We start from the raw sequence: 18,729 nt of genomic DNA on the forward strand, positions 1-18,729 counted from the left end.
TCACCCAACCGACCGTTCATTTCCGGCACAAATGTTCGGACTGACTGGCACTCCTCATATCAGGTCCATATTTGAGGCAGATATGGGGGTGCATATCTGGCTGAAGCAGCACAAAGTTTGTGGAGGAGCAACTCCACCTTGCTGCTACAATGTGTACAGCACAAGCGTTGAAGGAACAACTTCAACGTGCTGCGCTAGATATCGCTCTAGAGGCGAATGTAGGTTGATAGGGCAGCAAGAGTTCAATCCAGAACTCCTAGGGCGCAAGATCTACTCCAAGATCTTAGATAAGAACAACAAGTTCTATTATAGGTAGGGGTACATAGTCTGCCTCCAAAGTAGAGGCGAGGACCTCTATTTATAGGGCTTTGGGAAGCCTTCACATACTTCTACTTATAGCTGGAATACTTTAGAAAACATTATGTAAGTTTCATCATTCTACTCATAGCTACTCACAACTAGAAGACTCTAGAAAACAGTAGGTAGGATAGAAAAGAAAAGGAAAGAAATACTACACTAGAGTGGAAGCATCTAGAAGTAGCCAAACAGATCTGGCATGTGTTTTCTTTCTTCTCATCTAGTGTTCCTCATCATTCTCCCCTGGTTGTTTGGAACTCGCCCTCGAGTTATCTTCATAGAGCGCTTCTTATGGATGGTAGAGAGTCAAGTCCGCAACATTGAAAGTGTTGGAGATACCCATGTCACTTGAAAGATCTATCACATAAGCATTATCATTTATCTTCCTCATGATAGAGAAGGGCCCATACCTTCGCTGCCTAAGTTTCCCTTTAACACCTAAAGGCAGCCTCTCTTTTCGGAGGTAGACCATCACCTTATCACCGACTTGGAATGATTTTGGCCTCTTTTTGCAATCAGCAAGTTGTTTATATTTCTGATTTTGTGCTTCCAAAGCGCCGCGAATCTCTTCAAATAACTCGGTGTAATTATCAGCAAAGGACAATGCTGATTTTGAGTTTCCCCTTGATGGCAGCTTCACCAGGTCCACCACATGTGTTGGAACTTTAGTGTAGACAATGGAAAAAGGGCTCCTTCCTGTGGATCTATGCTTGGAGTTATTGTAGGAGAACTCTGCAAGAGATAAAGCCAAATCCCATTGCCCCTTTCTTTCTCCACAAATGCAACGGATCAGATTACCCAAAAGCTTGTTCACCACTTCCGTTTGTCCATCTGTTTGTGGATGAGCAGCGCTAGAAAATTTCAATTCAGTGTTGAATTGCTTCCACAAAGTGAGCCAAAGTGCAGCAAGAAACTTGCTATCACGGTCTGAGACAATGGACCTTGGAACTCCATGAAGTCTGACCACTTCTCGAAAGAATAGGTTTGCCACATGATGAGCATCCGTTGTCTTGCGGCATGGGATGAAATGAGCCATCTTAGAGAATCTATCCACGACCACAAATACAACATCACTTCCTCGTCTTGTTCTTGGCAAGCCCAAGACAAACTCCATAGAAATGTCCTCCCATGGAGCAACAGGAACAGGCAAAGGCATGTATAACCCTGTGTACTGGACTTGACCTTTGCAGGTCTGACATACGGGGCACCGTTGAACGAACTTTCCAGCATCTCTCTTTAGTTGTGGCCAAAAGTAGCGAGCTTCCAGGTTAGCGATAGTCTTGTCCCGTCCAACATGGCCACTAAGATCACTTGAATGGAGCTCACTAACCAGCTTGTCACGTAGAGAACTTCTTGGAATGCACAAACGATCATTTTTGAAGAGATATCCATCTTGCATCAAATAGTCATCACCTAATGGTTGGCCCCTTGCGTGCTTTACCCAAACATGGCCAAAGTCTTCGTCACCCTCATACAACTCCTTTATTTGACCCATGCCCGGAAGTTCAGCTTCAAAAGAAGTCAAGAGGCATGCACGACGACTCAAAGCATCAGCCACTCTGTTAGTTATTCCAGATTTATGCACGATGAGATAGTTAAACCTCTCAAGATATGCTGCCCATCTTGCTAGCATGCAGTCAACATGCTTTTGATTTCTAAAATGCTTCAAGGATTGATGGTCGCTATAAACAATGAACTCTTTAGGCAGCAAATAGACTTCCCAAGCTTTCAACGCTCTGAAAACGGCGTATAATTCTTGCTGATAGGTACTCCATTTCTGTCTAGCTTCACTTAACTTCTCACTAAAGAAAGCAATGGGCTTCCTTTCTTGAGATAGGACAGCTCCAATGCCTACTCCACTTGCATCACACTCCAACTCAAAAGTCTTGTTGAAATCAGGTAGTACCAAGACAGGAGCTTGTGATAGCTTTTGTTTAATCTCATTGAAGCTAGCTTCAGCTGCTTCTGCCCATCGGAACTTTCCTTTCTTCAAACACTCGGTAATTGGTGCCATGATAGTGCTGAAATTCTTAACAAATCGCCTATAGAAAGTTGCAAGGCCATGAAAGCTTCTTACCTCAGAAATGGTCTTAGGAGTTGGCCATTCTCGGATTGCTTCAACCTTAGAATCATCAACACGAATGCCGTCACATGTTATGACGAATCCTAGGAAAAGAAGTTGTGTTTGCAGGAAAACACATTTCTTCAAGTTGATGTAGAGCTCAATTTCCCTTAGTACTTCTAGCACCTTCCGAATGTGATCAAAGTGTTCATCCTCATCCTTGCTATAGATCAAGATGTCATCAAAATAGACCACAACAAAGTGGGATAAGAAGGGTCTAAGGACTTGATTCATTAAGTGCATAAAGGTACTTGGTGCATTTGAGAGTCCAAATGGCATGACTAGCCATTCAAACAACCCTTCCTTTGTCTTGAAGGCGGTCTTCCATTCATCCCCGGGTCCTATACGGATTTGATGATATCCACTTCTTAAATCTAGCTTTGTGAACACTCTTGCTCCACTAAGCTGATCCAACATATCATCCAGACGGGGAATAGGGAATCTATACCTTACGGTGATCTTGTTAACGGCTCTACTGTCCATACACATGCGCCAAGATCCATCTTTCTTTGGCGCGAGTAGGGCTGGTACAACACATGGGCTAATACTTTCTCGAATGTGCCCCTTTTGCAACAATTCCTCCACTTTCTCCTTCAATATACCATGCTCCTTTGGGCTCATTCGATAGTGTGGAAGATTAGGAAGACTTGCTCCCGGAATTAAGTCAATTCTATGTTGAATTCCTCTCATCGGTGGCAAGCCATGTGGCTCCCCAAGTATGTTCTGAAATTCTGCCAATAAACCACGTACCTTTGCTGGAATTTCAACAGTCAGGTGCTCTTCTCCCTTTACAACAAGTGCAGCACACAAATCTGCCTCCCTCAAGTCTTCCATAAACTCATGAGAGGTATGGGGGATAGTTAACATAGTTTTCCCCTCCTCCTTAGAGGTATTACCTTCGGGTTTGTTTGGTAAGATAATGATCCTTCTCTTGTTCCAAATGAAAGAGTAAGAATTTTCCTTGCCCTTGTGTGTAGTATCCACATCAAATTGCCAAGGCCTCCCAAGAAGAACATGGCTGGCATCCATGTCAACCACATCACACAACACATTTGAGCGATAATGCTTACCCAAAGAAAGTGGCAGGTTGCATTGTTTGGTGATCCTCATATTCACTCCTTTCTTAATCCATCCAATAGTGTAGGGATTTGGATGATCATGGGTTTCAAGCTTTAAATGGTCCACCAACTTCTGGGAGATAAGATTCTCGCAGCTGCAACTATCAATCACTAGTTTGCATACCTTGCCATTCACCGTGCATTTGCTCTCAAATATTTTCTTCCGTTGTGTGTCATCGAGTTGTGGTGTGGAACATAGGACACGCTGGACCACACATACCACCTCTTCACCTTCTTCTTGACAAACCTCTTATCCGTCTACATCTTCAGATTCGTATTCTTCCTCATCGCTTTCACCATCATGGATAGTCGTGTTAACAAATTTCCTTAGTGGGCAGCCGCTGGATATGTGTCCATCTTTACCACATTTATAGCACTTTGGGCCTTCATTTGCCTTACCCTTGCCTCTAGTTTGCTTCGGGATGGGCTGTTTTGTCTTTGGTGGAGTGGTCTTTTCTTCCACTCTATTAGGTTGGCTCCTAGATGAGCCTTCGGTATGGAGGATATGGAGCCTTAGTTGTCTTTCTCATCCTCACAAACCTCTCGGCCTTTAAGGCTAGAGCTTGTGCTTGATCAACGGACCATATTTGTTGCATCATCAATCGACCTTGAATAGCATCATTGAGACCATTGATGTACCTTGCAACTTGTTGCTCTTCAGTTTCAGCAAGGTTGCACCTCACTTGTAGCCTTAGAAACTCCTCCGTGTAATCTGAAACAGTCCTATTTCCTTGAGCACAATTTTGAAATTGGATAAATAGGATCTGGTCATAATCAGCGGGCAAAAATCTCCCTTTCAAGAGGCCTTTCATTTGTCGCCAAGTTCTAACACGAGGTTCTCCTCTAAGCCTGCGCTCCTCTTGAACGCGATGCCACCATGCACCGGCTCCTCCTTTCACTTTGTATGCGACCAAAGGAACTCTACGATCTTCCGGAACCTCCATGACCTCAAAGAAAGTCTCCACTTCATATAACCAATCCAGGCACCCTTCAATGTCAACATTTCCATTAAAACTTGGGATCTCAGCTTTCACCTTGTATGCATCTCTTGCATATGTAGGGTTGGGTGCTCTCCGATATGCGTAGATATTTGGTTCTTCAAGGGCATCATCATATTCTTCACCTTCAGAAGCCTCAACATAAATTGGCCTTCTTGAAGCACGTTGGACAACATGTTGTCGTGGCGGTCTTGCTCCAAGATTACCTCTCCTTCTTCCTTGATGAGCATCTTCCTCTTCTTTAGATGAATCTCCTTCATTGGTAGCAGGGGGGACACCCTTTCTTATCATCTCAACCAGCTGGTCAAATCTCCTATTAAGATCTTCACGCAGCTCTTTGATTTGTTGTTCAGCAGCATCCATCCTCTTCTCCAATTGCTCCATTGCTTGCTGCAACTTACTCTCGAAGAGGACAGCAAGAACTAGTATGGGTCAACGAGGCTCTGATACCACCTGAAGCAGCACAAAGTTTGTGGAGGAGCAACTCCACCTTGCTGCTACAATGTGTACAACACAAGTGTTGAAGGAACAGCTTCAACGTGCTGCGCTAGATATCGCTCTAGAGGCGAATGTAGGTTGATAGGGCAGCAAGAGTTCAATCCAGAACTCCTAGGGCACAAGATCTACTCCAAGATCTTAGATAAGAACAACAAGTTCTATTATAGGTAGGGTACATAGTCTGCCTCCAAAGTAGAGGCGAGGACCTCTATTTATAGGGCTTTGGGAAGCCTTCACATACTTCTACTTATAGCTGGAATACTCTAGAAAACATTATGTAAGTTTCACCATTCTACTCATAGCTACTCACAACTAGAAGACTCTAGAAAACAGTAGGTAGGATAGAAAAGAAAAGGAAAGAAATACTACACTAGAGTGGAAGCATCTAGAAGTAGCCAAACAGATCTGGCATGTGTTTTCTTTCTTCTCATCTAGTGTTCCTCATCAGGCGGATATGGGGACGCTCAGATGCGTCCAGGCATAGCCGCCACGTCGGACTGCCCGCTAGGGCCCGCGCCAATTCACTCATATCTGCCTCCCCTTCCTTGGCCGCCACCGGACGCTGCCACGGTACGTCAAAATCCTCCGTATTTTCACCTTGCACTCTACATGTTCAATGAAATGTCTGAGCCGATTTTTTATTCTTTCGCATTACTTGTAGATCATCAATGGATTCGCCGTGCAATCATGGCTATGGAAAAGCTAAGCTTGACGAATTCATATTCAACGAGTTCATCGCTTCGTCGGATTCGAATGATGAGGATGCTGAAATGATGATGATGATGATGAGCATTCAAAGAAGAGTTTGAAGACGATGATGAGGCCAAAATGATCGACGTGCATATGTTTGCGTGGATTTGATGTTTTAAAATTTAGGGACCATGGTTGCAAATGCCAAGATTTGGTGCCCGTTCAGTCACTGTATGCGGACTCGCCCACGGGCGTATAAGGGCTTGGATTAGCTATCTGTGCTTGTAGATGCTCTTAGCCCATGTATTCAATGCAATAGTTGTGTAGCAACCAAGTAAAACAAATCAATTTGGTAGCCCGTGGTTGACTAGCCACACGATCTTCAGATCGAGTAGCTTCACCGCCGCAATAAAATGAAGAAGAAAAATCGGAATACTCTTGTATGCTTCATCACCCTCACGCTGACTGATAGCAGTGGCAAACCAACAATTGTTGTTCAAAATATTGGTATCCTTTCTCTCGTTGCCGTCATACTTGTGCATAATATTGACAACATTCTGCAAAAAGAACGGTCATTAGGTCAAGATAATAAAGCAAGTACTTCAAGGCTACCCTTATACGCAAGAAAACAGATGCTGCTGCTGCTGGTCCCTCATAGCCTTTTATTCAAATAGACATTGATTTGGCTTAACTGTCATATTCCGACTAATCGAAAGGGAATTCCAGAATACATAAGAAGTCTTGATCAAGCAAGATTGAGATTAGGAGAAGTGTTATGTGCTAGTTATAATGTGGGGAGCTTACTGAAGCTAGCTGAGTTTTATCAATATGATTTTTGATTCAGATAAACTGCATGATCTTGGTCCTGATGGAATTACCATCTTGCTAGATTAATGGTGCAGGACATATAAGCATATTGCTTTTCCTTTGGCCTATCAACCTGTAAAGCTAGTACTGATATTGCCGGTTTCCATGAAATCAATTAAAATTGGTTTTGGTCAATGATTGTTGTGGATGAGAAGTATGTAAGAAAATGGGTTATCACTCCATGAGTGATTTTCCAATTTGCTATGGAATAAGAGAAATATTTTGTACCGTTAGTAAATAGTAATGATGATGTGACTGATCTTTTTAAAAAGATGAAAGATAGAAACTTTGAAATGATAGTGACTATACATGCTTCGCTTAATTGCACTTATTTATAACTTAAGATATACCGCTATATAGTGTATCAGTTTTGAATGGGTCCAGAGCATCAATCATGTTCGTTGGTATCGACAATCTAACGGTTGAAAGCAATAGGATTTGCATGAACAGTGCAGCTGACTTCAGTGTATTCTTTTTTTTTGCGAAAGACTTCAATGTATTTTAAAACCATCGCGTTATAAAAAGGTGCATGCCGCTCAGGCCATGCTGTGGTCAGCAGAGGACGTGATGGGTGGCTTGAGATGGGTCTAGAAAGAGAATGGGAGAGAAAAGAAATCTAAATTAAATAATTAATGAATCTGACCACACTCGTTATTTTCTTTGTTTTATACAACTCTGTCACCGATCAATAGGAATTACGCTCTTCTGATATTTCCTTTTTACAACAATAATATTCTTTGTTGCATTCATACATAGAGCGTATTATTTCGCATTTCCTTTTTGCAGCGTAGCCTAATGCTTTTTCGTGTCAACAAAAACACTTATGTTGAAATGCATTGCATGTGCATACATACTAGTATAGTTTACAAAATTAACATGTCATTTTTGTTTTTTTACCAGGATTACCTAATCTAGCTGCCAATAAAACTACAAAATTGTTCGTTTGACTAATTTGTTTGAAACATGTAAAAGGGGATTTTACTTTTTCATTCAGCCTTAGTACAAAACTGCAACACTTATTTTAGATCTGATGGAGTATCATTTTTTTTGTTCCTTATATGTTGTCTTTTGAGTGTTAGTGTGAGAGTGTACAAATAATACAAAGGTATGTGGGTTGGGGGGGGGGGGGGGGGGCATTGGCCCCAGCCTTGGATAGGTTGTGAAGAATTTTGGGAGAGCTTAGATTGGATTTATTAGCAAGCTCTCTCACTACAGACAATAATTAGTTCATATTCTAATCCTTATTGAACCTGTTAGCAAAATTTTATGGCTCCGCCTGGCAACGATGGTGTCAATCCGTGGGCACCTTCTCCAGTCTCCACGTCGGCGGTGGGCATAGGACCGGCGTAGGATATTTTTTAGATGAAACGACAATTTCTTTTTCTGGTTAGTACCCGGTCACTGCCTATGGGGCTGATGTAGCAATTTGGATTAAAGTCCTCTTTTGCCCGTCAATACCTGCCACTCCAAAGAAAATTACTCATCGTGGAACTAATGTAGGAATTTTTGGATGGAAAACCCCTCTACTCATAGGTAGTCGTCCACTGTAAAATTTTGTTTTGTCACGGCCTTGTTGTCTAGTACTCCCTTTGTCTCAAAATAAGTGACTCGGTACTGAGTCACTTATTTGGGACGAAGGGAGTATGAGTTAAGAGCATGTCATACTTCCTCGCAAGGGGCCCGATTAGCTTGTTTGGCGCTTGTTTCAGTTACCTGTATGAAACCATAGATTGGGACAGAAATTCATCTTCCAATCGGATCTTAGAGCATCTCCAACAGTTTTGTGTGGAAATACATCTCCTGCGCGATTGTTGTCCACGGAAAAGAAAAGTCTTGCCGCGTGCGCGTGACTCCCCCTCTTGGCGTTTTTGTATGCGGTAGCCATCCGTGCCTCGAGTCATTGGAAAACGCGTGGCCAGCTTAGACTAGCCATAATAGAGAGTAACATACACATATCCCTAGACTATGTTACTACCTTCATAGTGGGTAGTAACATAAGTGTGGTGTCATGTAAAACTTCATTTATTAGGTTATAAACTCATATTGCATTGGGGCATGTGATGTTACAGTAAGAGCAAGTACAATAGGGTGACATAAGCAGACTATAAGCAATAGAATAATATATATCTTTACTTAGTTGGAGGAGAGAGAAGAGGAGAGAGAAGAGAAGTGGGCTTAACACGAGACCCAAAACGCTTTGTAAAGATGTAAGGTGGGCCAACTATTGATAAACTAGTACATATTTAAATTTTACTATTGTACATGCGGCCTAAGAGGTTGGTTGTAAATGATATGGCAACTTATTATAGCCGATCGTTGGCTATATTATTAACCATGCACTAACTAGCTAAGTTACTCAAACTACCTCTCTCCTCATTAACTCATTGCCATATAAGCAAATTTGCTGAGTTGGACACGATATTACTGCTGAAGTTACTCCACTGTGGCTAGTCTTAACTCTAAACCTAGTTTATCCGGTTCAATCTGACATGCGTGACGCTCTTGGGTTCTAAGGCACTCTTGGGTTCAGAACCCAACCAACTCATGGTTCTGTCTTCTACTCTAGCAAATTTAGCAAGACAGTCTTTAACATTATTGTGAGAGCACCTAACATGAGTAATATGCATGGAGAGAACGACGATGTTTAATCCCCTTGACTAGAGACGAGTCCAATGATCTGTCCACTTCCTTTCGCATAGATCAACTGAACAACAACCAAAGATTCGTCTCAATTTCAATGGGAGAATCACACCTTTAAAGAGCCAACGACAGCCCTTTCATAGCTACACATAATTCTGCCTCTAAAGCGTCTCGACATGAGAACAGTTGTCTTCATTAAGAAAAGATGATAGCACCTTTAAAATCTCTATGCATACGCCAAGGGTACCGATTATTCTTCGTACCGTTAATCTTTTTCTTTAATGCCCAAGATTTCCTCTTCAATCAAGATCCTGGTGTAATAAGACAAAAAGGGTGCGCGAATGCGGTAAAATCCCAAAAAATTCTACAACTAAGGCACAAAACTAATAAAAGTAAAAAATATATATGCAATTTTGGACTCGACGAGTGTCCACCCCAACGTAATCTCTAAGCAGACCGTCCTCAGGCAGGGGTTGGTGGCGAAGAGGGAGCGCTTCGTCTGGCGCAAGTTCAAGGAGGCACACGTAGATTTTGCGGCAAAGAGGGGGCACGCCACCTAGCGCAAATTCAATGCGACAATCGTGAAATTCACCGAGATGGATTGTGCCATCTTGGGCCTTCCCCCATTGGTCAAGCAGTACCTTACCTCAACGACGGCGCGTGGCCGGAATGGGATGAAGGCGAGATCGCCCAATTTCATCGTGCCAGGGAACGTGGCCGTGTCTACCATGCCGTGTCTGTTCCCTACATGCCCCCCTTCTGCGTGAACCATACCCGGCTGTCACACGCTATGCCTAGTGCCTAGTCATCGAGCCGACTCATCACATATGCATGTTTCCCGTGCATAACATTAATTATCAACTCAGGCTCAAAATGTAGGATATGGGGTCGCTAAAAGAGACAACTTTTTTTGTGGGAGACCTAAAAGAGACAACTTTGAACATCTGTAACATGCAAATGTTGCTAATTGACCCCTCTCCCCCCCTCCCCCCCCCCCCCCAAACAAAATTATAATGCAACATTATCTAAAGTTAAATCTTAAATCATTCCAACTGAATGTATGACAATTGATTTGATGTGACCTAAGACAAAAAAAAGGCTATGTTTTGATGACTCTGAGTTTGCGTGTCACCTCGACAACCTTTAAAATATTTTAAAGCGTGCTTCATACATTATGGAGACTATGAATGAGGCGAGTCTTCTAGAATTGCTCTCAGGTTAGAAGAAAGAGGAATGGATGATTGAATCCTACGGCTCTTCGAAGTATAGATAGAAGCGTGCATAATTAGTAAGTGCATCCACTGAATCGATAACTATATTTTCATAAAGCATCAGATCTATTATCTATATCTATACCTACCTACTAATAAAGCAAGGTGCGTTTCTCTGAATTTTTTTTCATTGGTTCATCATTGATTTTTTTTCTATTCGAGTTTTTCTTGAGGGAAATTTTTGTCCAGAATTTTGTACTTGGGCAGTGTGGCCCAGCAAAGCAGCCCATTTATTTTTCTACCCATGCAGCTTGGAAAACACTATTTGTCGCGTGTAGCGGCAAATATTCAGAGCTTCGCACAGGACGCCGAAAACTGGACCGGCCCGTATTAGTTTTTTGTGTGTGTCCTGTTTCTTTCTCTTTTCCTTTCCTTTTTATTATTTACTTATTCCATCCAACTTTTTTTTCCTTTTTTGTAAATTTCAAATTTTCAGAAAACATTCAGATTTTATTTTTTTAAGTTCAGAATTCCAAAAAGTTGTTCCCGTTATGAAAATGTACGGCACTTTAATTTTTTCCTTCTCATTCCAAATTCATAAAATGTTTTTGCTTTTTCAAAAATATATGTGTTTTCCAAAATTGTTCTAGATTTTCTAAACTAAATTGCATTTTGAAAAATGTTCTAAATTCGAAAAATATTCTTGTTGTAATGAAATGTTTACAAATTCAAAATAATGTTCGTCTTTACAAAAACACATTTTCTAGAATTGTTCTGAATATTCAAAACATGGTCCCGTTTCAAAAATTGTTAACAAATTCATATTTTTATAAAAGGTTCATGTTTTCAGAAAAAATATTTGTAAATTTCAAATAATCTTCCCGTTTCAAGTTTTGTTCGTCTTTTTAGAAAAATGAATGGAATTTACAGAAACAAAATTGTATTTTGGTAAAATGTTTGGAATTTCAAAAGATGTGCGCTTTTCCAAGAATATTCGGCCATTCCTAATTATAAATATAACTTTTGCAAATTAAAAAATAGATAATGTTTTGAATCTAAGCCGGCAGTTGTTTTTAAACATTCACGCTGGCTATTTGTTGGCAAGAACTGTTTGTTCGAGTGGCTAACAGTACTTGGTCGAGTGTTTGAGGTCATGAGTTCGGTCCTTCAACTCGTCATTTTTTTAGAATTTTACTCACGCCTTACAAACATAGGACATGTTTGTGCCTGCCAATGTGCTGGCAGAGAGACGCGAATTGTTATGCGTCCCATGCACTATTTGATGATAAAAGAGAATATGTCGGTTGGCTATAATTGAAAGAAATTGTGGGCATGTGACAATAAGAGTGAACTATGTTGGTTTAGCTTTAATTTAAAAGCTATGTGGACGTGAGCGCTAAAATAAGAATAAACCCTGATAAAGAAGGGTATGTCTGATTATGCACTGATTATGCTAATGAAAAGGGATTTATGTGCTGTAATTAGTAATCTATTTGGTTACGTTGTCATAGGAGAGTGTGGTCAAGCAACCATACCTCGAAGGTCATCGCGCAACCACGAAATGAGGAGGCAGCCACAACCCCGACACGGTGGCAGACCCAGAGGAGAAAAGGCACGAGTTGGGTGGTCGCCGTCACGCCGACCAACCCACCACTATCAAGATATCGTGAGCCAAACATGACCCGCGAGAAGACCCCAGCTCCTCGCTTTGTCGCTCCACTGCCATGAAGACTTTTTTTGATGGACAAATCAGTTATCTCTCCCATTACTTCTCGCAGAAAATATCTCTCCAGTTGCAATGCAAGGGCATATGTGCCAGTATAGTAAAGATTCACCGGAAGTACCAAGCGCCTCAAACATAATAAAAGTTACATCGAGGTAGTTGATGACATGTCTCCTGCGCTTCCGACAAACTGGTCAAGACGTACCGGCATTTTTACTTCTCGAAGGATTCAAACTCTGAAGTTATTAAACAATTTGAAATTTGAAATGACGATGTTTCATCAGTTCCAAATAAAAAAGAAATCACAGAGAAATTGGACCAGTGCCGTCCCGGCCCGGCCCATCCCCAAATCGACCTCGCCTTCGCTCCTTCTCCTCCTCTTCTTCGTCTACAAGAAAAGGCGGAAAAAGAAAATTCCTTCTCTTATTTACCACCACCCCCATCCGAGAAAAGAGGGAAGAAAAATCCTCCACCGCTAAACCCTAGCTCGAACCCCGGCGAGGCCAGCGAGAGGTCGGGATCCGCGGAGATGCCTTCGGCTTCGTCGGCGGTGGGGAGGCTGCAGGCGGCCGCGCAGGACGCCGCCAACTCATCCTCCTCCTCGCGCTCCGCCTCGGCCGCCTTCTCCGACCAGCTCCTCCTGCCCAGGGAGGCAGGGTACGTCCGACCTCCCTGCCCCCCTCCTCCTCTGATTCGATCGATGCGCCCTGTTTTCGCTCGCTCGCCAGGTAGATTGCTTCGATTTGGGGGCGGATTTCGCGGTATGCTGCCTGTAGTTTGGGTGTATCAAGCGTATTATACTGTACACACTGTAATAGTGGCTGACGCACATGTAGGAAATCCCTTGCAACACCTGCACCGCATGTTTTCTCTGTGGCTATCATCAGAGCTGAAAGCTTGACTAAACGAGCCAAAGGGATTTGGTCTGTAAGAAAGCTTCAGTTATGTCATTCTGTGTATGGTAGGACAGCCAATTATTCGACTTCTGTTTACTTATGTCAGTATTTTGGGTGTCTGTCACATCTCTTGTTCCATATGGTGCTATATGGCTTTCTGTACCTTAACCGATGCCAAACCGTAAACCTGAGAACAAGAATTAGCCTGGGGAACATACCCTGTATGTTGTACATGTATTTATGGAACTTCTAAACAGCAGATATTTGGTTGCCAATGTACATGCTTAGCCACGTTGATTTAGGAGATTGCAACTCTGCCTCACTATGCAGCTGTCTGCTATATGATTATTGCTGAATTTCCATATCCCACTTCTACAAGTGTACCCTCTGACTTCTCCTGTGCCTCCTCCTTAAGCAATCCCCAGGCCTCTGCCTCACCCTCTCATGCCCATCCTCTGCTTTGTGCCGTGCTGCCACTGTGCACCCTATGGTGCCGCGCCAACTGAGGTTGCCACCCTTGAGCAGTGGCTGCGGGGGGTTGAAGTACACTGATCCCTATGTTAAATTAGCCCCCTAATCTGAAGAAACCTGACCCAGTCGAATTTTTTGATCCTAATTGAAATTTTGATATATGGCTCCAGTTTATTTATTTTTGGTCATTAGTTGATTGAAAGCCTGCTTGTCTTGATACTTGTAGGTGAAAGGTTTGTCCCCTCTTACTTGAAATTGAAAGTATTGATTTGCACTAGTCCAAAGTTCTATCAGAACCTCCCAGTTTAGAGGTTAAAGACTGGAAAAGTCAGTTGCAAGTTCAAACATCCAGTAGATAGCATGCTTTGAAATTTTGTGGCATGCAATTGAATGCTGGGGATGGAACAAAGACAATGTGGAGGGTTGGGGTCTGCATCTGCCAACCAAAGCTGCAGTCATCTACCAAATAGACTCTGTGCCTATATAGTGAAATCTGTATGGCACATGCATGTTTTCCACATTTGGCATCTACTCTCTAGTCTTCTTTTCTAGATTTAGGCTGCAGCCGTAACATTTTTTGGTGTTTTGAACGTGCACATGTTGTACTGTAAATCTGTAATCCCTGACTCAAGTTATGATCCTTGCAAGTATATATGCAACTGATGTACGATCCTTTGGTATTGCAGACGGATGGTGTCTCTGTCAGCTTGCGCGAAGTTCGGCGCCGTCAGCTTTGTGGTTGGCGTTGTGGTTGGCTTCACCCTGAAGAAAAGGCTGCGCCGGTGGGCTGCCAAGCTGCTCAAGAGAATTAAGGACGATGAGTAACTAGCTAGTGCAGTTAATCTTGAAATTTTGTTGGCAAGTGTGCTCTAGTTACTCTGGAGTAGCCCCGAGTTGAACCTCATTGACTGCTTGGATTAACTGATGGATACGATATAGTCGTCTGTAAGCTGTATCCTAAATCTCTTTGGGATCCATAGTTCTGTACTGGCAATTGTGGCATGAGAAGATTCTGCTTTGTTTCTCTCGCTGATCGTAAGTGTATGGTGCCCCTGTGCGGTCCTCCTGAGAGTTCATGGCTGGCTGTTGAAAATGATGAGCTAATGTTGCTTGGTTAAATATCCTGACACATGAATTAACAATTGAAGCAGAGGAGGGGGCTGTAGCAGCCAGTGTTTATTGGGTATCTTATTTATTTCAAACCAAATGCTTTGCTGTTGCTTGGCTTTCCAGTATGTATATGCTGCTACTGGCTCAGGCAAGGCATCAGGTTCAATCAACAAGAAAGAAAGGTGAGCCACCTTGAGTGCTTTTGCTTTTGCTGCAATGGTTTGAAGGAAGGGATCGTTAGTTAGCCCTACGTCCAAGTAAACAAAGATGAGCATCTCCATCTCTTTTCTCTTCTAGCCAGCACCAAAGCCTTCTTCATCATCAGCCTTATGCGGCTAATGCTTGCTTCAAACCAAAGAAATTCCTTGCCGAGTTTGCCTCATTCACCAATCAAACCAAAGAAATTCCCTGCCGAGTTTGCCTCATTCACCAATTTCCTGAATATTTTGTTCTGCTCTGTTCTTACTCCTCTTCGCACCCAGAGGCTTGTCTTGGTCCGCTTTCGTTCTTCGTTTGATCCTGTGGAGTTACCGGCCTGTATCCAGGTATATATTTGATCTCATTGTTCGCACTTCTGGGTCTATAGCAATGGGCCTTACTTGACAATCTTGTATTATCTAGATATTGCAGGTATAGCAGCAACAACGTTTTCACTGGTGATTGGCCAATAATCTTCTATTATCTATCTTGATTCTAGCTTGCCTTGTGTGATCTTAAAAGTAGCGAGATGGACTGATCATCATATATAGCAAACTGCTTCTTCCAGATGCATGATGATCACTATATATGGATTCTTATTATTGACGGTTTTTCCTTGTTGGAAAAGTAGTTTGTGAGGTAATGACTTGCAATCGACTTGACTTTCATTACTAAAATCGTATAAATTAGTTTACATACAGCTAGTCGCGGAGAAGATAGATCAGAAAAAGGAAATTTTGGCTGGATGATCAATCTATCTGTTGTAACAGATAGATATATAACTCGATGCAACATTTTTTGTAATTCGATCGCTATATAGACTGCTATGCAGCTGCCATTGGATGGCGCCCTTGACTGGGCAGGACAAACCAATAAATATTTTTGCTTGCTAAAACACGTGTAAATTTGCAAAAACAAAAAACAAATTAAAATACTCAGTGGCAGCTCTGGAATTTAGTCCTGGATACTTGGCGCTATTCAAGGTGCTGGACCTGTATGTAAATAGCAACAAGATAGTGATATCTTCTCGTGTATCTGTAGAGCCTTATCTCATTTTCGAAAGCATGCTAAGATACCTTATCGCTTCCAGTTTCTGCCATTCTTAGAATCAAGTCACTGTGGTGTTTTTGGTTGATCTCACTTGCCGAGTTTGTCTGATCCATGGCAGCCATACTTGAATCTTTGCTTGGATCATGTGCCAGTAAGTTGCAAAATATCATTACAGATGAGGCCATACTAATCCTTGGGGTGGAAGAAGAGCTCAGACAAGTCCTGCGACGAGTAGAACTGATACAATGTTGCATATATGATGCTGAGAAAAGGAGGACAAAAGAGTTAGCAGTAAACAATTGGCTTGGCCAACTGAGAGATGTTATATATGATGTTGATGAAATCCTAGATGTGGCTAGATGTAAAGGAAGCAAGCTACTTCCTGATGATCCTTCATCACCATCAAGCAGATCAGCTAGATGTGCAGGCCTTTCAGTTTCCTCTTGCTTTTGTAACATCTGGTCACGTCGTGATGTCGCTGTTCGGATTAGAAGCCTCAACAAAAAGATAGAGAACATTTCAAAGGACAAGATATTCTTAACATTCAACACTAGTATACAGCCTACAAGAAATAGTCCATCATCCAAACTGATAAGAAGCTCCAACCTTGTGGCCTGTGGGAAAGGAGATCATACATTCCAGCAGGAAGTTGGTGGAATTAGTTCTTGCGCACAAGGAATACAAGTCCTACAAGATTGGTATTGTTGGAACCGGAGGAGTTGGAAAGACAACACTAGCACAGAAAATATACAATGACCAAAAAATAAAAGGAAGCTTCAAGATACATGCATGGATTTGTGTTTCACGAGACTACAATGAAGTAACTCTTCTGAAAGAGGTTCTTCGGAATATTGGTGTGCATCATGAGCAAGGTGAAACCATAGCAGAGCTGCAGAGGAAGCTTGCAGAAACCATTGAAGGAAGGAGTTTCTTTTTGGTTCTGGATGATGTGTGGCATTCCAATGTGTGGACGGATTTACTAAGACCTGCGTTTCATGAAACAACTGCGGGAATAATATTGGTAACCACACGAGATGATCAAATTGCAATGAGAATAGGGATACAACATACCCATCAAGTTGATCTCATGTCAGCAGAGGTGGGGTGGGAGCTACTTTGGAAGAGCATGAACATTGACGAAGAGAAAGAAGTGCAGAATTTAAGAAACACAGGAATTGAGATTGTTCGTAAATGTGGTCACCTCCCTCTTGCAATCAAGGTTACCGCTAGTGCTTTGGCAAGCAGAGATCTAACGGAGAATGAGTGGAAAAAGTATTTGGGCAAATATGCTGGTTCCCAGAACATGCTCTTGGATGAAATAGAAGGAGCTTTGTATCTAAGCTATGATGAGTTAACACATCGTCTGAAGCAGTGTTTCCTTTATTGTGCTTTGTATGCTGAAGATTCTATCATTGAGCGTGAAGAAGTTACCAGGTTATGGATTGCTGAAGGATTCATCGAGGAGCAGCAAGGCCAACTACTAGAAGACATAGCAGAAGAGTACTACTACGAGCTAATACATCGGAATCTCCTCCAGCCAGATATTAACAGTTTTGACCAGGCTGAATGCAAAATGCATGACCTCTTGAGGCAGCTTGCTTTAAATATATCAAGAGAAGAATGTTTTGTTGGAGATGTTGAATTATTAAGGGGTGGAAATATGTCAAAACTTAGACGTGTTACTGCTGTCAGTAAGAAAGATATGTTAGTGTTACCTAGAGTGGATAAGGTGGATGTTAAGGTGAGGACTTTCCTAACTGTTAAGGGTCCATGGAGAATTGAGGATACATTGTTCAAGAAATCTCTGCTTCTTCGTGTTTTGGTACTGAATTACTCACTTGTACAAAGCACTCCAGAGTATATAGGAAAATTGATACATCTACGTCTACTTAATCTGGATTATACTGGCATATCTTGTCTTCCGGAATCCATTGGCTCCCTAAAGAACCTTCAAGTACTGAGCTTGAGATGGTGTGATGATCTGCACACTCTTCCTTTGGCAATGATCCTGTTGAGCAGCTTAAGATGTCTTGATCTTTGTGGCACCGAAATAAATGAGCTTCCAAAAGGGATAGGGAAACTGAAGTTCCTCACTTTTGTAGAAGATTATCCTGTTGGTGATGGAAGTGAGAATGCTGTTGTACAAGATGGATGGAAGTTGGAAGAGTTGTCTTCTTTGTCGCAGTTTTAAATTTGACTTTTGTACTGCTTTGTACATCTTTGAATAGGAAACACATTGTTTAAGTGAATAGCTTTTGAATAGATTGATTGTTTCGTGTTGTTATTTTGTAGCATATATAGGCAAGTTCTTTTCCCGTCAAATAAAAATAAAAATAGGCAAGTTCTTTCTCCTGCAAAATAAAATATAATAGGCAAGTTCTTTTGCATGACAAAAACACTATGGTGGTCAAAGAGAGATGAGAATTGGCACGTAACCGAGTTAATCTTGAGTTGAGATTTCGAGGACGTATTTTTCACCGGTTCAATTTTTGCGCAAAATAAAAATTGCTTTGAATTCTTGGTTCATGGCAAGTCCGATAGGCGTGGTGTTTATACATAAGCGCGAGGATATGTGTGTGGCTGGAAATGAGCCCAAGGACGTCTCACACTCAGATTTACATGCTTACATAATAATTTACGTACCCCTAAAAAAAATTTACATTTCATAAATTCAGTAAAAAAAATCTTATGGAAGGGAGAGTCTTCTGATTTCTTCATTGTAATACATAAATGCACCATTGCAGTTTTAGTTCTCCCTTGGTAGTTTTGAGCTTCATGCA

At 41.9% G+C, this 18,729-nt stretch overlaps 1 protein-coding gene and 1 pseudogene across 1 annotated transcript; both read left to right on the plus strand.

The window, feature by feature from the left end:
- The first annotated feature begins 12,623 nt into the window (after positions 1 to 12,623).
- LOC123077111 (uncharacterized) lies at positions 12,624 to 14,615 on the plus strand. Its single transcript, XM_044499321.1, has 2 exons — positions 12,624 to 12,881; positions 14,278 to 14,615. Exons 1-2 carry the CDS (start codon positions 12,754 to 12,756, stop codon positions 14,414 to 14,416), a joined length of 267 nt encoding a protein of 88 aa, XP_044355256.1. The 5' UTR covers positions 12,624 to 12,753; the 3' UTR covers positions 14,417 to 14,615.
- A 1,038-nt stretch (positions 14,616 to 15,653) lies between these two features.
- On the plus strand, positions 15,654 to 18,233 carry LOC123077110 (putative disease resistance protein RGA3; annotated as a pseudogene).
- The last annotated feature ends 496 nt before the right edge of the window (positions 18,234 to 18,729 follow it).

This window comes from Triticum aestivum, chromosome 3D, assembly GCF_018294505.1.
Source record: "Triticum aestivum cultivar Chinese Spring chromosome 3D, IWGSC CS RefSeq v2.1, whole genome shotgun sequence".
Classification (NCBI taxonomy): Eukaryota; Viridiplantae; Streptophyta; class Magnoliopsida; order Poales; family Poaceae; genus Triticum; species Triticum aestivum.

Excerpts from the sequence above, each read along its gene's own strand:
- LOC123077111 (XM_044499321.1), top strand. The coding sequence starts at position 12,754 with ATGCCTTCGGCTTCGTCGGCGGTGGGGAGGCTGCAGGCGGCCGCGCAG. Across the intron at positions 12,882-14,277 it reads CTCCTGCCCAGGGAGGCAGG|ACGGATGGTGTCTCTGTCAG; the intron begins GTACGTCCGACC and ends TTGGTATTGCAG.